General features: G+C 40.2%; 2 protein-coding genes and 1 long non-coding RNA gene across 4 annotated transcripts; 2 read left to right on the plus strand and 1 right to left on the minus strand.

Annotated features, from left to right (window-relative positions):
• Window positions 1–8: 8 nt before the first annotated feature.
• Window positions 9–10,257, plus strand: LOC139823535 (G2/mitotic-specific cyclin-B3-like). The gene is given in 6 exon segments (XM_071796077.1): window positions 9–14; window positions 345–545; window positions 4,798–4,801; window positions 9,398–9,513; window positions 9,774–9,937; window positions 9,939–10,257. Coding segments are annotated over 6 exon segments (810 nt in total).
• On the minus strand, window positions 7,821–8,753 carry LOC139823517 (uncharacterized). The gene is made up of 3 exons (XM_071796065.1): window positions 8,664–8,753; window positions 8,220–8,559; window positions 7,821–8,142 (listed from the first exon to the last, which is right to left on the minus strand). The coding sequence occupies exons 1-3, from the start codon at window positions 8,751–8,753 to the stop codon at window positions 7,904–7,906; spliced, it is 669 nt and encodes a 222-aa protein (XP_071652166.1). The 3' UTR covers window positions 7,821–7,903.
• Window positions 10,258–10,269: 12 nt separating the features above from the next.
• LOC139823514 (uncharacterized) lies at window positions 10,270–16,842 on the plus strand. Of its 2 annotated transcripts, none has more exons than XR_011734804.1 (8): window positions 10,270–11,638; window positions 11,987–12,063; window positions 12,143–12,263; window positions 12,843–13,075; window positions 13,186–13,292; window positions 13,404–13,636; window positions 14,464–14,614; window positions 14,737–16,842. It is a non-coding gene; the product is annotated as an uncharacterized lncRNA (long non-coding RNA). The 2 variants fall into 2 exon arrangements; XR_011734803.1 differs by having other exon boundaries at window positions 12,843–13,047; window positions 14,737–16,841.
• Window positions 16,843–18,849: the final 2,007 nt, after the last annotated feature.

Consider the following 18,849-nt stretch of genomic DNA (forward strand, 5'->3'; position numbering starts at 1 on the left):
CAATACGTATGATTGTGTGATACCTTAATAACGTCTTAATGACGTCAATAAGATGTCATTAAAATGTCATTTGACATTATTTTGCTACTTAAAGTATTATATTTCGACAATATATTGCAGCAATATTACTGTAATATTTCAATATTATTTAAAAACGTGTAATACATCAATAATATTTCTGAAATATTTCATTGTAATACGTAATATTTCCACTATATTGCAATGTTACTGCAATACTTCTGCAATATTATGTGCTGGGGTATATCTGTATATGTATTATACAGATATGGTATTACATTTTTTATTATATTACCTATATTTTTTCTTTATTTCACATTTGGTAGGCCATTACCACATCGCTGGCAGGGCAGAACCATACATCGAAAAAGATGGTTACTCAAACCAAATCAGTTGAAAGTAACGTTGCTTTGCCAGAGAAACCTGCAGACGTTGCTGTATCAAAAATTGTACCGGCAAAAGCAAAACTAGTGCCTTGTGTTAAGCCTATTATAAAAAAAGATGATAAAACGGAGACTGCCAACAAAGTTGGGTAATTCTTCAGTTTAGCTACCCCAGCACAGAAATCGATGAAATTAGGCTTATTCGACGCGTTTTTGCACGAAACGAAAGAATCTGGCAGAAACAAGTGTCGCTCTGCCTCGCGAAGCGAGATATTAAACGTTAAAGTTGACAGAAATCAGGTTATGATTCCTGTCATACCGACGAGCTGTAGCGACTACGAACATGCCCTGTGGCCATATGCGCATGCTCAGTGGCCGCACGCGCATGCAAAAGTGCGCGAATTTGAAACGTATGTATACTTATATAATGCATATCACTTATTGTTAGCTTTCAATGATGAATATATCTTATATAATATATCAAAGTACATACGTGGGCGGGAGGGTTTTGCTCCCCTGCACCCCTCCCCCATGCATGTACTTTATAATTTCGCTTTACAACTTAGCATGTACTTTAAGTTGTAAAGCGAGTTCCACGCTGCCGACCGGCGGGTTTGGTGCAGGGAGGGGGGGCCGAAGGCCCCCCTCGCACCCCCGTGTGTGTGTGTGTGTGTGTGTGTGTGTGTGTGTGTGTGTGTGTGTGTGTGTGTGTGTGTGTGTGTGTGTGTGTGTGTGTGTGTGCATGCATAACATCTACAATTTAATATAGTTAGGATAAACTAATAATATCTATTAATTTATCCTGACTATCCCGACTACGTTAAATTGTAGATGTTATGCATACACACACACACGGGGGGGGGGTGCAAGGAAAGGCATTCGGCCCCCCTTTTCCCGCACCCACCCCGCCGGTAGGCAGCGTGGACCTCGCTTTATAACTTAAAGTACATGCTAAGTTGTAAAGCGAAATTATAAAGTACATGCATGAGGGGGGGGTGCAGAGGAGCAAAGCCCTCCCGCTCACGTGCGCTTACGCATGTAAACCCCCCTGCACCTCTCCATGCATGTGCTTTGATATATTATGTAAGATATATTCATTATTGAAAGCTACAGTGTGTACAGTTACAGCGTTTTCCATAGAGAAATGTTAGATCAATATGAATCCAATAAATAATTAAAATTGAATGTATTATTTTGAAGTTGTGATTTTCATTAAAGCAGATATTTTGTATTTAACTGTTTAAAGCGCTTCACTAACCTATGTAGGTCAATGACGCGCTTTAAACAGTTAAATACTTTTAAAGCGCGTCATCTAACCTATGTTCATCATTGAAAGCTAATTGTAAGTGATATGTAAGTGATTTATTATTCTAATAAAATAGAATTATTAGATTTTTTAATTCAGCATGGAGTATTAGCAAATACAAGTGTAGTCAGTGCGATAACGATATAAACATTAATAAAAATACTGTTGCGCCCGAGCCGAGACGCCCGGTAGAAATCCGGAAGGCAGTCGCAAAGCGCTGCCTGACGACGTGCTTGACGACGGGTCTGTCGTTGTTTGTTGACAGATGTCGGCATTCAGATTCTCCGCCGGGCCTTTGAGCCAAACAGACGTGTTCACGAGCTGACTGTATATTATCTCATTTCCGCATTAAACGAATTCCTTTCTTACTGAGAGTCTTTATTCCCGGCAACGAGATCGCGCGCTGCGTTCGCGAGTGTGTCTGTGTGTTGTGAGTGCAGCGAACGCGCGGTTGAGCGCAACATTTTGGGGGCTCGTCCGGGATCAAACGCGACGAGCGCAGTGTCCCGAACAGGATGACAACCACGCACACCCCGCCGAGGACCCGTTCGCAGGCCGCGACGTCGGCAGGAACGAAGGCGGGCGCGACCCATCCGCTGGATGCGGGGGTGACGGTGGCAGAGACGGGCGCTTTTGAAGCCGTCTACTCGGAGCTTCAAAAGCTGCGCCAGGAGCGGCGGCTGGAACAGGAGGAGCAACAGCTTTTTCGCAGTGATATGGAGGCTCGGCTGAAGGAACGCGACGCTGCGGTGGCACGTCTTCAGGAGCAGGCCCGAAGGGACGAAGAGTATGCGGCAACGATCCGCCGACAGAAGGAGGAGCTCCGTCGACTCCGAGGGACGAACGCCAACGTTTCCCAGCTAAGTCCTTCCTTAATTAGAGCGTCCGGGGACATGGGGACGCGAAGCGCGAACGCCGAAGGGACGCGGGTCGCGCGCGAGGGGAGCGCGATCGCGGGCGGCGCAAGTGAGAGAGGCGTACGCCCGATCGAAAGAAACACGGTCGCGGACGTCGCGAGTGATAATGATGCACGCCCGATCGAGAGAAACACGACCGCGAGTGCTGCGTGTGATTATGTCGGGAATCCGAGAGCGGGGAGTACGTACGTGGCCAATGTCGCGAATCGAACTGCGGGAGACGCCGCCATAGGAACAAATGTCGGGCTCGGTTACAAATTAAAGCCCGATACTTACGACGGGACGGTCCCCCTTCAAGAATATTTTTCACAATTTAACTTGATTGCGCGAGCGAATTTCTGGGACGACGCGACGAAAACCGTCGCGCTGGCTTCGAGCTTGAGAGGGAAGGCGCGCATCATTCTCGAAACGATACAAGACATTGAGTGTCTTAATTTTTCGGAATTAAAATCGAAGCTCGAATTGCGTTTCGGCGAGGGGCGTTTAACGCAAAACTATTATTCTGCCCTCACGAACCGCAGACAAAGATTCGGGGAAGATCTGGCCGCTCTCGGCTCTGATATCGAAAGATTGTCGCGTCTCGCATATCCTGAGTGCCTCCATGAAATTCGCGAAAAGATCGCGTGCTCACAATTTGTGACGGCCGTCGCGGACCACTTTATTCGGCAGACATTACAAATGGAGGGAATAACTTCTTTGTATCAGGTGGTTGAGAGAGCTAAGGCTTTAAAAATTATTCGGGGGGAGGGTTTCACCCGTGAGAAATTTATTAGAAATATTGCAAAGGAAGGGCAGAAGGGGGGCGCGAATAACGAAAAGAAGGAGGAAGAGGGCGATAAAGAACAAAAACAGGAGGGGAAGAAAGATCGGAAAGGATATTTTTAGAAAGGAAATTGGCGTGGCAGCAAATTTGGCGCCGGCCGGGGGGAATGTTGGTCTTGTGGTAAGACTGGGCATTTCCGATCAGAATGCTCCAATGAGGAAAACGCGATTTAGTTGAGCTTAGCGGGGTAGGCTCAACTTTTATGGAAAATTCCCCGAAAGTTTGTCGATTTAAGCACTTTAAACTTGATAATAAGAAAAATAAAAATAATTTTTGTTTTGATGGTTTTCTTAATGATAAATGTTGTTCATTTAAGATAGATACGGGCTCCGATGTTTCCATTGTAAATTCCAAAATGATTGATAATAAAGTGGAGAGAATAAAAGTAGAGAGTTGTAATTTGAGATATCCAACTGGAGAAAGGGTTCCTTTAGATTCTAAAGTAAAGGTCAATGTTCAAATTGGTAAACATTCTGTCGAAATTCTTATGTTTGTCGCAGAAATTAGTGATAAATGTCTTTTGGGAAAAGATTTTCTCGAAAAAGTAAATCTGGAAAATATTTTTGAACCTTTTTTTGTTAATCCTGAATTAAATGAGAAAAAGAATCTTAATTGTTCTCTTATTAAAGCCTTTTCCGAGGGGGACTCTTCTATCTTAAAGGAACTTTTTGAAAATAATTCTGGGAGTCTGAATGAGGCCCAGAAGGAAATTTTTGCCGATTTTTTAAAAGATTTCCGGGATGTGTTTTCTGAAACTATTGTTGCAGGGAATTGTGATATTATTGAGCATGTGATAAATGTGAAAGATTCTTCTCCCATAAAGCAGGTCCCTCGTCGTATTCCTATTCATATGAGGAAGGAAGTTAATAAAATTATTGAGGATATGTGGAAACAAGGGGTAATCGAGGAGTCACAAAACCCCTGGATCTCGCCTGCAGTTTTGGTTAGAAAAAAAGATGGTACAATTCAATTTTGTGTGGATTATAGGAAGTTGAATTTGGTAACTAAGAAAGACTCCCATCCTTTACCCAGAATCGATGATATTCTCGATCAACTGTCAGGTAACATTTGGTTCTGTACTTTAGATTTAAAAAGCGGGTATTGGCAAATAAAGATTCATTCCGAAGACAAAGAGAAAACTGCGTTCTCTATTGGAAACGGGTTGTGGCAGTTTACCGTTATGCCCTTTGGTCTCTGCAATGCCCCTGCTACATTTCAACGTCTAATGGAGAGAGTTTTAAAAGATTTGTTATAAAAAATTTGCCTAGTTTATCTTGATGATGTAATAATCTTTGGAAAAAGTTTTTCTGAAATGATGGAGAATTTGAAAACAGTGTTTTTACGGTTAAGAAAAGTGAATTTAAAAATTAATCCAAAGAAATGTACTCTTTTTGGAAGGAATGTTAAATATTTGGGGCATGTAGTGTCAGCAGAGGGCATAGCCACAGACCCCGAAAAGATATCTGCGGTCAGTAATTGGTCGGTTCCGCATACCAAATCACAATTGCGAAGTTTCTTGGGGTTCTGTTCGTACTATCGAAAATTTATTAAAGGATTTTCTTCTTTGGCAAAACCTCTTTACTCTCTTACGGGGAATCAATCTAAATTTATTTGGAGGGAGGAATGTCAAAAAACTTTTGAAGAATTAAAGTGGGTCTTATCTTCCCCTCCGGTGCTTTCTTTTCCCAAAGGGGAGGAGGAATTTATTTTGGATACCGATGCTTCGAATATCGGTATTGGCGCGGTTTTGTCGCAAAAACAGAAGGGGGAGGAGAGAGTCATAGCTTATTTTAGTCGGGTTCTCAATAAGGCCGAGAGAAACTATTGTGTTACTCGCCGGGAACTCTTGGCGGTAGTAGACTCTATAAAATTTTTTCGCCATTACCTTTTGGGACGGAAGTTTGTGATTCGCACAGATCACGTTTCATTGAAGTGGCTTATGTCCTTCAAGGATTTAGAGGGACAGCTGGCGCGATGGTTGGAAAGACTTCAAGAATATGAATTTGACATTGTCCATCGAAAGGGGCAATCTCATAAGAATGCTGATGGATTGTTCAGACGTCAATGTGAAAAGTTCGATTGTAGATATTGTGCCGGAATTGAGAAAAGGGCAACTGAAGAACGGAATGGAACAATTGCTCGTTTGATTTTTCAGGGAGAAAGTTTGGAAACTTGGCGTAAGGAACAAAGAGAGGATGCGGGAGTGGCATTCATCCTACGGGGAAAGGAAGCTGGGGTCCGTCCTCCACGTTCTGAAATCCCTGCCAGGGAAGTTTCCGCCCAAATTTATTGGTCGCACTGGGATGCGCTGGTTTTGAGAGATGGAGTCCTGTACAAAAGGTGGGAAGCTTCGAGTTTGAAAACAAGCTTTTTTCAGCTTGTTGCTCCCCGAAGCCGGGTTAAAGAGATTCTGGAAGAAGCCCATGACTCTTCTTCGGGCGGACATTTTGGAGTCAACAAAACTCTGGAAAAGATTCGCAAGCGTTTTTACTGGGCAACTTGTAAACGGGATGTTGAGGACTGGTGCAGAACTTGCAAGGTCTGCGTTTCTAAGAGGGGTCCATCTGGGAAAGGGAAATCTCCTTTACAAGTCTATAATGTTGGGTCACCGTTTGAGAGGTTACAAATGGATATTCTCGGTCCCCTTCCTACAAGCAATTCTGGGAATAAATATCTCCTTGTCATCGTGGATTGCTTCACCAAATGGGTGGAAGCATTTCCTCTAAAAAATATAAGAGCTAAGACTGTGGCAGAGGTCTTCGCCAATCAAGTTGTATCAAGATATGGGGTTCCTTTGGAGGTGCATACGGATCAAGGGAGAAACTTCGAATCGAAGTTGTTCGCAGAATTAATGAATCTTCTTGGAATCAAGAAAACGAGAACTACTCCCTTGCATCCTCAGTCAGACGGTCAGGTGGAGCGACAACATCAAACGATTATTAATTATCTGGCGAAATTTGTTTCCGAAAGTCAAAAGGATTGGGATCGATGGGTACCTATGTTCTTGTTGGCTTATAGGTCATCGAAACATGAGACGACTGGCGCTACTCCTGCGGAATTATGTTTTGCTCGTTTAAGATTACCTTTAGATTTGTTACAGGGAGGTCCTCCAAGGCTTCATGAAGGAGAGGGGCGGACGGAAGAGAGCTTTGTAGAAATCTGAAAAAGAAGTTTGAGGAGATCCATTCTGGGGTGAAAGAGCGAATAGTTGCTAAATCTTCCCGGGTGAAGGCCTGGTATGATCGTGGAGCTAGGCGTATTCTTTTTCAGGAGGGGCAGAAGGTTTGGTTCTACAATCCTCGTAGAGCTAAAGGAAAAGCTCCGAAATTGCAGAGCAACTGGGAGGGGCCTTATTGCATAATAAAAAAATTGAGCGATGTGGTGTATTGCATCCAGAAGTCACCCAGGCATAGAAAAAAAATTGTTCATTTGGATAGGCTAGCTTTGTATTCTGAAAGGAAGTTAGAGGAGGAAAGACTAGCGTATAGAACGGAGCCCGGATCATTAATAAGTTTTGTAGCGAACAGATTTTGAATAAAATGTTTGTGAAAAAGTCTTAAATGTTTAATTTTTGTAATTTTTTTAACAGTTATTATGTTCTGTTTCTGTGCGTGACTGTTTGTTTTTAGAGAAAAATGGTGGTACGCGAAGGAAGGTCTTTGGACGTTAGACATACGGCAGGACATCGCTTGGACTCCCGATTGAAGAGGACCGTCCGCCCACAGTTTTTGACCCGTGGTTTTCCTGTGGGCCATAGGGCAAATGCCGGGCGGGGACTTGGGGAGTCCTGCGGGGCGTTGGGTCCACGGGAAGTTTCCCCCCCCTTGTCCAAAGACTTCGTGGGAGAGCGTTGGGGCGGCCGTCAGGAGGAGTGCGACAAGTCGGAGAACCGGAGCTCGAGGATGAGACGGGGTGGACGGCCCTTCCTGAAGTCGGCTTAGGAGAGTCTGGCCTGCTTTCCCTGAAGGCCAATCGCGGGGAAGAGAGTGAGGAAGCTTAGTCCCCTTGCTCGTCTGGGCGCTGCCCTCCAGAAGATTGTCGGGACGACAATCTAAGAAGAGGGGGGGGCAGTGTTGCGCCCGAGCCAAGACGCCCGGTAGAAATCCGGAAGGCAGTCGCAAAGCGCTGCCTGACGACGTGCTTGACGACGGGTCTGTCGTTGTTTGTTGACAGATGTCGGCATTCAGATTCTCCGCCGGGCCTTTGAGCCGAACAGACGTGTTCACGAGTTGACTGTATATTATCTCATTTCCGCATTAAACAAGTTCCTTTCTTACTGAAAGTCTTTATTCCCGGCAACGGGATCGTGCGCCGCGTTCGCGAGTGTGTCTGTGTGTTGTGAGTGCAGCGAACGCGCGGTTGAGCGCAACAATACATTAACATATCGATGTAGAAGACAATATTACATAAAAAATATACATAAAAAACGTGTCTCCAAAAAGTGCGATAAACGTTTTTAAGGTGCTGTACTTGGTCCCGGATTGGATGATACTGGCTGGTCCTCGGTAGTGGACATTGGAGGATGTATTTCCGCGATGATCTCGAAAAAGGTTTCGATACGTTCCAGTCGTTTATAGGCGCGTGTGAAAAGATATTCGGATAAATATCCAAGTAAGTGCTCGGATTTAGTTACGTATCTTGGAATATTTGCCCAAACCTCTCTCCAAACGCGTTCTATATGTTGAGTATGTGCACCTGTAAATTGAAAAAATATATTAAATTATAGTGCAACATTAATAATATAATTTATATATATTTTCAACATTTTTTACCACTCTCAGGATCGACAAAATTATAGGAATGGTTCACTGTCAGATGTTGGAAGTCTTCATTGCTCAAGCAATTGTAAGACTTCCAACAGTCTGACATGATCGTGATTCCTGACAGAATCCATTCCTTGATGCATGCCAGGAGTGTCTTTTCTGTTCGATCCTCGACTGGAACGATGAAGACCTTTTTTGAGTCTCGCTCGTACCCTCCAAAAATCCAATTACCCTTTAAAAGTCGGCCACGATTGTACTTGCGATGTCCAATTTTCGCCTCATCTATTTCAACTGTATGTCCTGGGCCACCAAGCTTTGTACTATACTTATCTGCCCAGAACACACAGACCTGCAAGTAAAAAAATAATATTAAAATTATTTTTCGACATTAATTATTATACATTTTTCTTTACTATACAGTACAATTATTAACATAAATTAAGATATAATTACCTCTCGGCAAAAATTGAACCAATTTGTAATCGTGGCTGACGCCACGCCAGTCTCATCCATTGTGACATCGTGACGCGGATGTCGAAGCATAAAAAAACATGCTACTATTTTACAAATAGTAGCAATGTCTAGATGGCTTTTGTGGAACCAAGTACCAGTTTTCGCACTTTTGTAAAATTCGCACCTTTTGCAAACACGTTTTTTATGTACATTTTTTATGTAATATCGTCTTCTACATCGATATGTTAATGTATCTTTATCAATGTTTATATCGTTACCGCACTGACTACACTTAATTGTATTTGCTAATACGCCATGCTGAATTAAAAAATTTATTAATTCTATTTTATTGTAAGTTAGATGGGAAAATCCTAACAAGCCTAACATTATGATGCACGTGCCTGCGACTTCACGTATGATTTTAGCGCGCTTCATTTGTTTTATTCTAGTTTTTATTTTGCACACTAGTTTTAAATTGGCGCACTTTTGCATGCGCGTGCGGCCACTGAGCATGTGCATATGGCCACAGGGCATGTTCGTAGTCGCTACAGCTCGTCGGTGTGACAGGAATCATAACCTGATTTCTGTCAACTTTGACGATTAATATCTCACGTCGCAGGGCAGAGCGACACTTTTTTCTGCCAGATTCTTTCGTTTTGTGCAAAAACGCGTCGAATAAGCCTAATTTTATCGATTTTTGTGCTGGGGTAGCTAAACTGAAGAATTACCCAAAGTTGTAAATAATAGAATGAGTTCAGATTTGGAGAGATCAGAGGATAATTCGATGTACGTCAGTGCTTTAGAAGATATTACAGATAGCGTGATAAGGACTCGTAGGAGCAGCAATAAGGTAAACAATACATTTTCTGCAATATTATATTATTACGTACAATATTTTAGAATTTACATTTTCCTTCAATTTCATTTATTTAAGAAAACTTATCAAAAACAGAGATTTCTAAAGATAATTTCTTTAAAAGTTTAATAAATTAAATTTATACCTTAAACTAAGACAGGTTCATACCGTAGAATATACTTTATCATGCAATTTACTATATTTTGTTTTACTTTATTCCGTGTATGCAGTACTAATAGACTAAATATATACAGGTTGATGAAAAAACAAATGAGAAAAGGGAGAAATCAGTGGAAAAACAAACGGAAAAAGATGAACCATCGCCTTCTGCGAGTGAGGATAAGGTTTCGGCCGCCAGTTTGTTGATCGCCATACCTGTAATAAAACAATTACCCGAAGGTGTCCAATGGGACTTTGATCGAGAATTAGCTAGATCCGTACCAGATGTCACACTATGCGATGGACATCGTCGAGTATCTGAAAGAACGAGAACGCCTATTCCCCATCGGCAATTACATGGATCGGCAAGTATGCCTCTCGCAATGGATGAGAGCGCTATTGGTCGATTGGATGGTCGAGGTGCAGAAGTCGTTTGAGTTGAATCACGAGACCTTATATCTGGCTGTAAAACTGGTCGATCTATACCTAACAAAGATGACAGTCGGGAAAGAGACTCTACAACTGCTTGGCGCTGCGAGTCTTTTCATAGCAAGCAAGTTTGATGTAAGTTTTATATAATATCTCTGTTCGGCGTATCGCCTTGTATATAGTGTAGTCGTTAGTATAGTCACTTTATGTTCATGTAGTCGTATATAATTCATACTTAGTTGCATAAGTCATTTGTAATTCTCGCGCGAAACGTCGGCGGATCGCGAGCAGTCAAATCATGCGACTCACCTGTCGGTGCTGCCATCGCCCATCCGCCGACGGCATCCACCCCCCCCCCCCGGAAAGGGAACAACTACTCGCCCGCAGCGACATGTTCCAGGACCGCGGGGACAGAACACTCTTCGTCAAGCCGCCGTGCGGCACACACATATATTTTGGCCAGCCGTCTTACGGCAAACACATATTTTGGGAGCCGTCTTACGGCACACATTCGCCGGGCAGAACGAACCACGGAATCGCTTTGCCGCCTCGCTCAACCGGGAGTGCGCACGTCTCCTACTGCTTTCTTTCCTGCCTGCTCTATTGCTTGCTCTCCACCGCTTGCTTGCTTGCACAGGCTTCGCCGTCGCATGCCGAACGAGACGAGACCCACGGAGCGGCCAGAGTTCAGAGGACAGGACGAGGCCTGGCGGAATCACGGGGACAACGGCCGACACGGTGAGTCGCTTCGCTTTAATATTTCGCTGCATGCGCTTCTGCCTTCGCGTTAATTTGATAGTTGTGAGGGGAAATCAACAACCCCCCTCTGGTCCTTCGAGTAACAATATCGCAAATATTGCCTCCGGGGCGAAACTATCCCCGTTCATTGGTCCTTCGAGCCGGATTTCGCGTTAGAAAATTACCGCCGACCTTTCGCTCACGTCGCATTATTCATTAACTTGTTAATTTTCGCACCTTGTAATCGCGCATTGCGATAACACGTGGCGCGTGGTAGTCTCTCGCGATATCTTTCGTTCGCAACTCTTAATTCGCGACGAGAATACTCGCGTGAACTTCTCGCTGTCGTAACCATGCCATTGTTGTTATCTGCCTTTGTCGTGAATACGCTTAGGGCCGTATTCATAGTCGAATCTCAAATTTGCTCTTAAGACGATCTTGGTCAAGGCGGCCTTATTCAATCAAAATCGTCTTAAGATTGGTAGATTTCATAGTCGTGAAACAAGGCGGTCTTCACGAAGAAGATTTCGCTCAAGGAAGTCTTATTTGATTTGAGATCGCCTTGGCGAAGACCGTACTTAAAACCATGCTTATTCTCGATCGGTTGTTTCCGTACTCTTTCCGTTGGTTCCTCCAATAGGAACTTTGGATTTATTATTATCCGCACTTTCATGTATGCAATCAATGGACAAGTGAGATAGTTTTGAAGTGAGGTTAACCGATAAACTCTTTCGATCGATACAAACGTGGGACAACGCAGACCAGCACGGTGCAATCCAAGGCGTTAAGATATGTAAGTAATATTAATTTTCAAACAAATATAACTTTGGGCTACCGCACAAGCTTACTTTATGCTAAGTTTATTGATATTAAACTTAGATACGTATGTAACTTTAAACTTTAATCAACGCAGGCTTATTCTTTAACTCATAACGACAATTTGTTATCGTTATAATGTTTTACTACGTGAAAAAGCTGCGCAAAGACATTGCAACGATAACGAAGTGTCGTTAAGAGTTACAGAATAGGCCTACTGCGTAATATACGTTACGGAAGAGTTTGTGCGTAGTAGTTAGATTTTAATAAAAGAATACAGTCAGTGCATGTGTAATCATCAATACAAAATATTTTATTTTTACAGAAATCTTGTGACCGTTCTGACCGCCCTCTTGTTTCTCTTTGTGCTGTATCGGAGGCGGATGTGACGTTTCTATACATGTAAGTATCTCAGGTTAAACGATTTTTGTAACAGATTGCCATATTATATGCCTTATTAAACATTTTGTTATTTTTTCAGAAATCTTGTGTGCCCGTACCGGTCTGTCCACGCTTCCTGTTTGTCTTGCTTCGGGAGCGGCTGTAGCGAGTGCTGGCCTGTAGGCATTGGAAACTTGCGAGTCCTTGTCGTTTGTATACACGTAAGTATCTCAAGTTAAACGATTTTTGTAACAGACTCATTTTATGTACTGCATAAGAGAAAGAGGTAAAGTGTATCAAAAATAGTGTAGAAATTTATATTTTATCCATTACATTTATTATGAAAGCTATAGGTAACTGTGGTTGCAGTCGATTTAATGTTACAAATGCTTTGAAGCGTTTTTCTTTTTTCTCTATATCTTATATACCTTTATTGAAAGAAAGGAGAAGAAAACTACTTCAAAGCATTTGTAGCATCAGTCTTCCGCAACCTGTATCAAAGTTTTACACTACCTCAAATTGAATCTATATCGAATTGATATCGATTTGATGTAAATTCGTTTTGAGATTATCTAATAATGTTATGTATAGCTGTTATAATAAATGTTATGATTAAAACATAAATTTCTACACTATTTCTTTTAAATTATATTAATAAATATTGGAATCGAAATCGATCTTTAAATTGATATAATTTCGACAAACAGTTTCGATGTCGAATTGATATCAATTCAAAATTACTGATAGATTAAAATCACCGGAGATTATTTCTCACAAATATAATTACAATTTATTCACAGAATGTCGTCCAAAGAAAATGTAAAGCCTACTAGTAAAAATAAACATTACACAACAATGGAAAGAAAAGTTTTCTTACAAATACTCAAACGGTATAAACATATTGTTGAATTAAAAAAAAGTGATGGAGCCACTTTAAAAGATAAGGATGTGGCATGGATTGAAATATGTACTGCCTATAATCAGTCTTCATTAATTGCACAAGAGGTTATAATTATTACTAACATACTAAAACGTAATAATTATTACTTACATAATAAAATGTTTTAATGAAGCATGTGTAATTAAAAGGTTTTAATTCTAAGTATTAATAGTCACGTTACTTGTATAATAAATATATTTCAGATAAACGAGACGTTTTTGAAGTAATATCTACTGACCAAAATGTAGAATTATTGGAATCTGATAATGAAGAGGTTACATAAACGCACACAGAAAAGATATTTTTCAAGGTAGTATTTATTCATGTTGTATATTTATATGTTAACAAATTTTTTTAAATGTATATAAATAAATGCTAGATATGTATATATAAAAGCATGTATTGTGTTTATGCTTTACAGATCCATGTATTTCTACAGAGAAAGATGATACGTTAATAATTGCAGTGGAGAGGAACAAGAAAAAGATGTACGAAAAGAAGAATTGTCTATCTGAACAGTCGTTCGATAAGAGCATCTCGTGCGAGAAAACCATCTCCAGGTTGCCAGTGAGGCTCGGCCACCGGAACTTCATTATTGAGATTTTCTACTTTTTCATCATCTTCTTCCAACTTATCATTTAAAATTAATGAAAGGTTGTGAAGAACAGCACATGCCACAACGATTGATGTGGACGTTAACAATTTCGTGCCAAGTCCTTTTGACAGACACGGAAATCTACGTTTCCATATGCCAAACGTCCTCTCAACAATTCTCCTTGTTCTTCCATGAATTGTATTATAACTGAAATTAATATATGTCATTAATAAACATAATACAATTAAACAACACACACACACGCACACGCACACGCACGCACACACACACACACACACGCACACGCACACACGCGCACGCGCACGCGCACGCGCACGCACACGCCCACACGCGCACACACGCACACACACGCACACGCACGCGCACGCACGCGCACGCACGCGCACACACGCGCACACGCGCACACGCACACGCACGCGCACGCACACGCGCGCGCACACACGCGCACACGCGCACACACGCGCACACGCGCACGCACGCGCACGCACACGCGCGCGCACACACGCGCACACACGCGCACACGCGCACACACGCGCACACGCGCACACGCGCGCACACGCACGCACGCACACACACACACACACACACACACACACACACACACACACACACACACACACACACACTGTTATGCCATAACTTTTCTTTTTCTTTTCTTTATTGTATTTCATGGAATATTATATTGTTTAATAAAGGACACGAATATCTTCGTAGTCGATTACATAAATCTGTTTTTTTCATTTTTACAGATACATTTTTTAGTTTTTAACATCTCAGTTATGTAATTTCACTTTTTTAAAAGTCTATTATACTATTGCATGAAAAAATGTTTTATACTAATTATTGCATTATTTCTTATTAATAGAAAATTCTTACAATAAACACGAAAACATGCATGTACGGAACATTGATGTGACGAAGTTACCAAAATTGGTTTTACGTAAAATTAATCGACAGCTGAAGACAAATGGACGGCAAGCATTACAAAAGCTGAAGACTTGAAACTCAAATACGAGGTAATCTTATCACCATTTAGTAGTACACAGTACTGCTGTAAATTGTAAAATTAAAGTTATTTCTTTTCGCACAGAGACATATAAGCAATATTAAAAATTTTATTTTCGTTTTCTCTTCACAGATGAAGCGATATATGAGGTGCCAGGTGACGATTATAGATATTGGTATTCGGATGACAGTAATGCCTGTGAAGAACTTCCATTCCACATTGTAAATTGGGATCTTCAAAACAGTCAGAATGTATCAACAGAGAAGTCTACCGAAGATATCTGCACGCTATGTACTACAAATGCGCGAACACATATTTTTGTACCCTGTGGTCATCTCGCCTGTTGCATTGAATGTATCGAACGTTTGGAACATAAGTGATGTCCGATATGCAATACTACTTATGAAACTTGTCTTATAGTTAGAAAACCGTAAGAAGCTGTCTGCTTCTGAAATGTCTTAGCATACACAAATTTCAGATATTTTAAATCTAGTGAAATTACGTAGCACGCATTAATAAGTTTTTCTTAAATCACTTTCTTCATTATTACGAGTACATAATTCTTGTAAAGAGAAAGTCGAATATCCGAAAACGTCAAGTATTTTTCAATCTCACAAATTCAGTCTGTATTTATAATTAAATTTAGTCTTTGTACATATAAATAAAAACTAATTTCCTAAATATTAGTGGTATTACTTTTTGAAAAAGGCCAAAGTTTTTATATTGTTGATTCAATATATATTAAAGTGTAGAATCAGTTTATACAATAGAAGATATAAGTTTCCAAATTTTTTATACGTATCTTCAATTTTTTGAGACATGCAGATAGGAAACTTGTAAAATACATGGCCTTTCATCTTCTGCAATAACTTGAAAAAAATTATACTCTTGAATAGTGCGAAGCAGGTCAAACACAAAAGCTTACTTATGCCATAACTTTTCTTTTTCTTCTCTTTAATATATTTTATACAATATTACAATTGTTTAATAAAAAACACACGCAAATACCTTTGTGTAATCGACTACATAATTTTATTTTTTTATTTTTATAAATATTTCCATTTTTTAATTTTTTTACAACTTAATTTTCAAATTCCATTTTTCTTTCAAGTTTATTATGCTATTGCATTAGACAAAATTTTGTATACTAATTGTTGCATTATTTCTTACTTATAGAAAACTCTTACAATGAACACGTTAACATACCTGAGCGGAGTATTGATATGACGAAGTTTCCAAAATTGGTTTTACCTAGAATTGATCAACAGCTGCAGACAAATGGACGGCAAGCATTACAAAAGCTGGATAATTCAAACTGTCAAGTTTAATAAAAACCCTCTTGTATTTTTGTACTCCGTGGTCATTTTGCTGTTGCGTTTAATGCCTCGAACGTTTGGAACGTTATCGATGTCCGGTATGCGATATTATATTTGTGAAAAGTATTTTAGAGTTAGAAAACCCGTAAGAAGCTGTCTGCTTCTGAAATGTCTTAGCATAAGAAAGCATTTTTTATATTGGTATTGTTTTTATTGTGACATTCATATTTTTGCAATTATACTTATATATTTCAGTTTCGTCTTTATTATAAGCACAGTTATGTACTATGGCGATGTCCACATGAGTTTAAACTAGTTTTTTTTATATGTAATTGTCCTTATCAAATAGTCTACAAAGAGACGAGAACTAACGACGTTATAAATGTAAATTCGTTGTCAGTGCGACAGAAATGCAGATCTTTTGTTTAAAATTATTTTTATTTTCTTGTAAGTTAGTTCAGAGCGGAAGACATTTTTTTCATCTTTTTCTATTTTATTTTTATAACGATTAAGTACCTTTCAAAATGTAAATAAAGGTTCTAGTTCCTAAAGTTGTTTATGCGTAATATATGCAGCTCATTGTAATTAAATGCATAGATTTTACCTTTTGTGCAAGAGATACATGACCAAAGATAATTTGATAGTCTTCCTATGTATAGATACATAAGTATATGTATAAATGTATAATGCGCTGTCATGTGATATTATTTTTCTAACGTTTCGCCGTATACATTATACAACACGATAAGTACATTTTATAAAAATGTTCAATAAAGATATAAATTGTAAAGAAACAAAAAAAACGTGTTTTAATAAGAAACCATTACCATTACCATTTTACAATTATCATAGACTACGTTTAGACAGCGATTTACAATCCAGTTTAGTATCTGTCATATATCATCCGATCGATAAAATTTTTTGATTATAATGATTATTTGAATAACAGTCCATTTTGATATTCTAAACATTTGAATCAATCTCTTTTAATGTATATACACTAGAAATTGTAGTTTAACTATCAAGAAACAGAGGTTCATATATAAATGATCATTATGATTAAAAGAATACAATTTTGTGTAAATAAACTTTTAATTCATTTACGTCATTTATTGTATATTTAATACATAATGTTGCTCTTTGTAGATTCTTGTTTTGACTGATTGTGATGGACAATAAATGGCATTGTACAAACACGCTTTGAGAGTAAAGGATCAATTTCCCAAAAAGTCAGGAAGATAAAAGATGATCGTTGATGTTTTCATAACATTTCACAAGATTCTAATAGCGGAGAAAATTATAATCAACTCTCGCTTAAAAGAATCTCGTGTTTTGTTAATGAATTTTTTTTTAGTGCTCGATAACAGGCCTGCTGTGCAAATTGCTATAGATGCGTAGGATATGCGACTCTCAGTTCTCTTATACCTGAAATAGGCGTTTAAAAATGTTAATAAATAGTATTATATATTATAAATTCGTATACAGAAAAACTCTTTAGTAGAAATGTCAAATCTCATGAGTATACGTATTGCAGTATATACGTACGAATAGTTTATTAATTAGCAACTTACCTGAAGGACACGGAAACAGCAATTTGCATTGTAAATAAACTTCTTCCATCTCAGCACTGATGAAGATGCTGCACAAAACACCGTGATATGTTATCTATAACATAAATATGGAATCTGATTCATCACTGAAAATAAGGAATCTAATACTTCTTCGAATATTGCTAGGAATGTTATTGAACTGCATTCTTGTATTTTTACGAAATATAAAAATACACAATACACTTACTGACATTGCATTCGAAATAAAGCTCAAAGAAGCATGTTTCTGAAATAAAAATAAATTATTACGCTGACACATTACGAGAGGTTAGTAAATCTGTCAAAACGGTGGTATGCAAGGCAAACTTATACGGAACGATATAATATAATTATTAATAATTACATTATATTATTCTCCAGTTTTGCCTTACACTTCATTGCCGTTTCTCAGATGTATCCAGTCATAACGTATGAATATTTAAGATACGCTTGATCTAACTATGCGCGATTAAACGGTGCGCGATTGTACGGTGCGCAATTGTACGGTGCGCGATTGTACAGTGCGCGATTAAACGGTGCGCGATTGTACGGTGCGCGATTGTACGATGCGCGATTGTACGGTGCGCGATTGTACGATGCGCGATTGTACGGTGCGCGATTGTACGGTGCGCGATTGTTACGGTGCGCGATTGTTACGGTGCGCGATTGTACGGTGCGCGATTGGCTGAGTCCAGCCGAACCTCTGCTACCCGTAGCGCACGTAAGCGGCGAGCGCTTGCTACGCAAATATTTGGCTGGACAGAAGCGCTACAGTTAGCGGTTATTAGCGGTTGTTAACGGTCGCCATCTTTGTTTTCATCGAACATAACCCAACATACCCGCGAGTAACACCCGTAACACCCAACTAATCTCGTTGTGCGACGACGACGACGACGATCTTGTACTCACAAACAATACGCGTAACGAGCTCGAGAGCGACGACAAGAGCCTATAGGAATTGATAAAGAGCGAGCTGGCACTGAGGATCTACTCGAGCAGCACCGACGACGAAGCCGTCGAAGAAACCGAGAACGTCGTCACCCAACCGAAGACGATCAAGAGGATCGTCTTGGACCGCCGGCGCAATTCATAGCGGCCGAGAGCGAACATTATTCCCTGATCGAGGAACCGTACGGCCACCGAAACGGTCATTTGTCTCCACACGTGTCGACATCGAGATCGTGAAACCAGAACCGGTGCGCTTCCACGACGAGGAAGAGTATTAGGCGTTCGTCGAGCAGCCGGAAGCCGGCGCGGGCGTTGCACCGATAATTATTCAGAAAACGAACGAAAGCGATCAAAAGTCGAGCCGCGACGAAGTCGTCGACGTTAGCAACGAC

The sequence above is a fragment of the Temnothorax longispinosus genome, unplaced genomic scaffold (genome assembly GCF_030848805.1).
Source record: "Temnothorax longispinosus isolate EJ_2023e unplaced genomic scaffold, Tlon_JGU_v1 HiC_scaffold_13, whole genome shotgun sequence".
Classification (NCBI taxonomy): domain Eukaryota; kingdom Metazoa; phylum Arthropoda; class Insecta; order Hymenoptera; family Formicidae; genus Temnothorax; species Temnothorax longispinosus.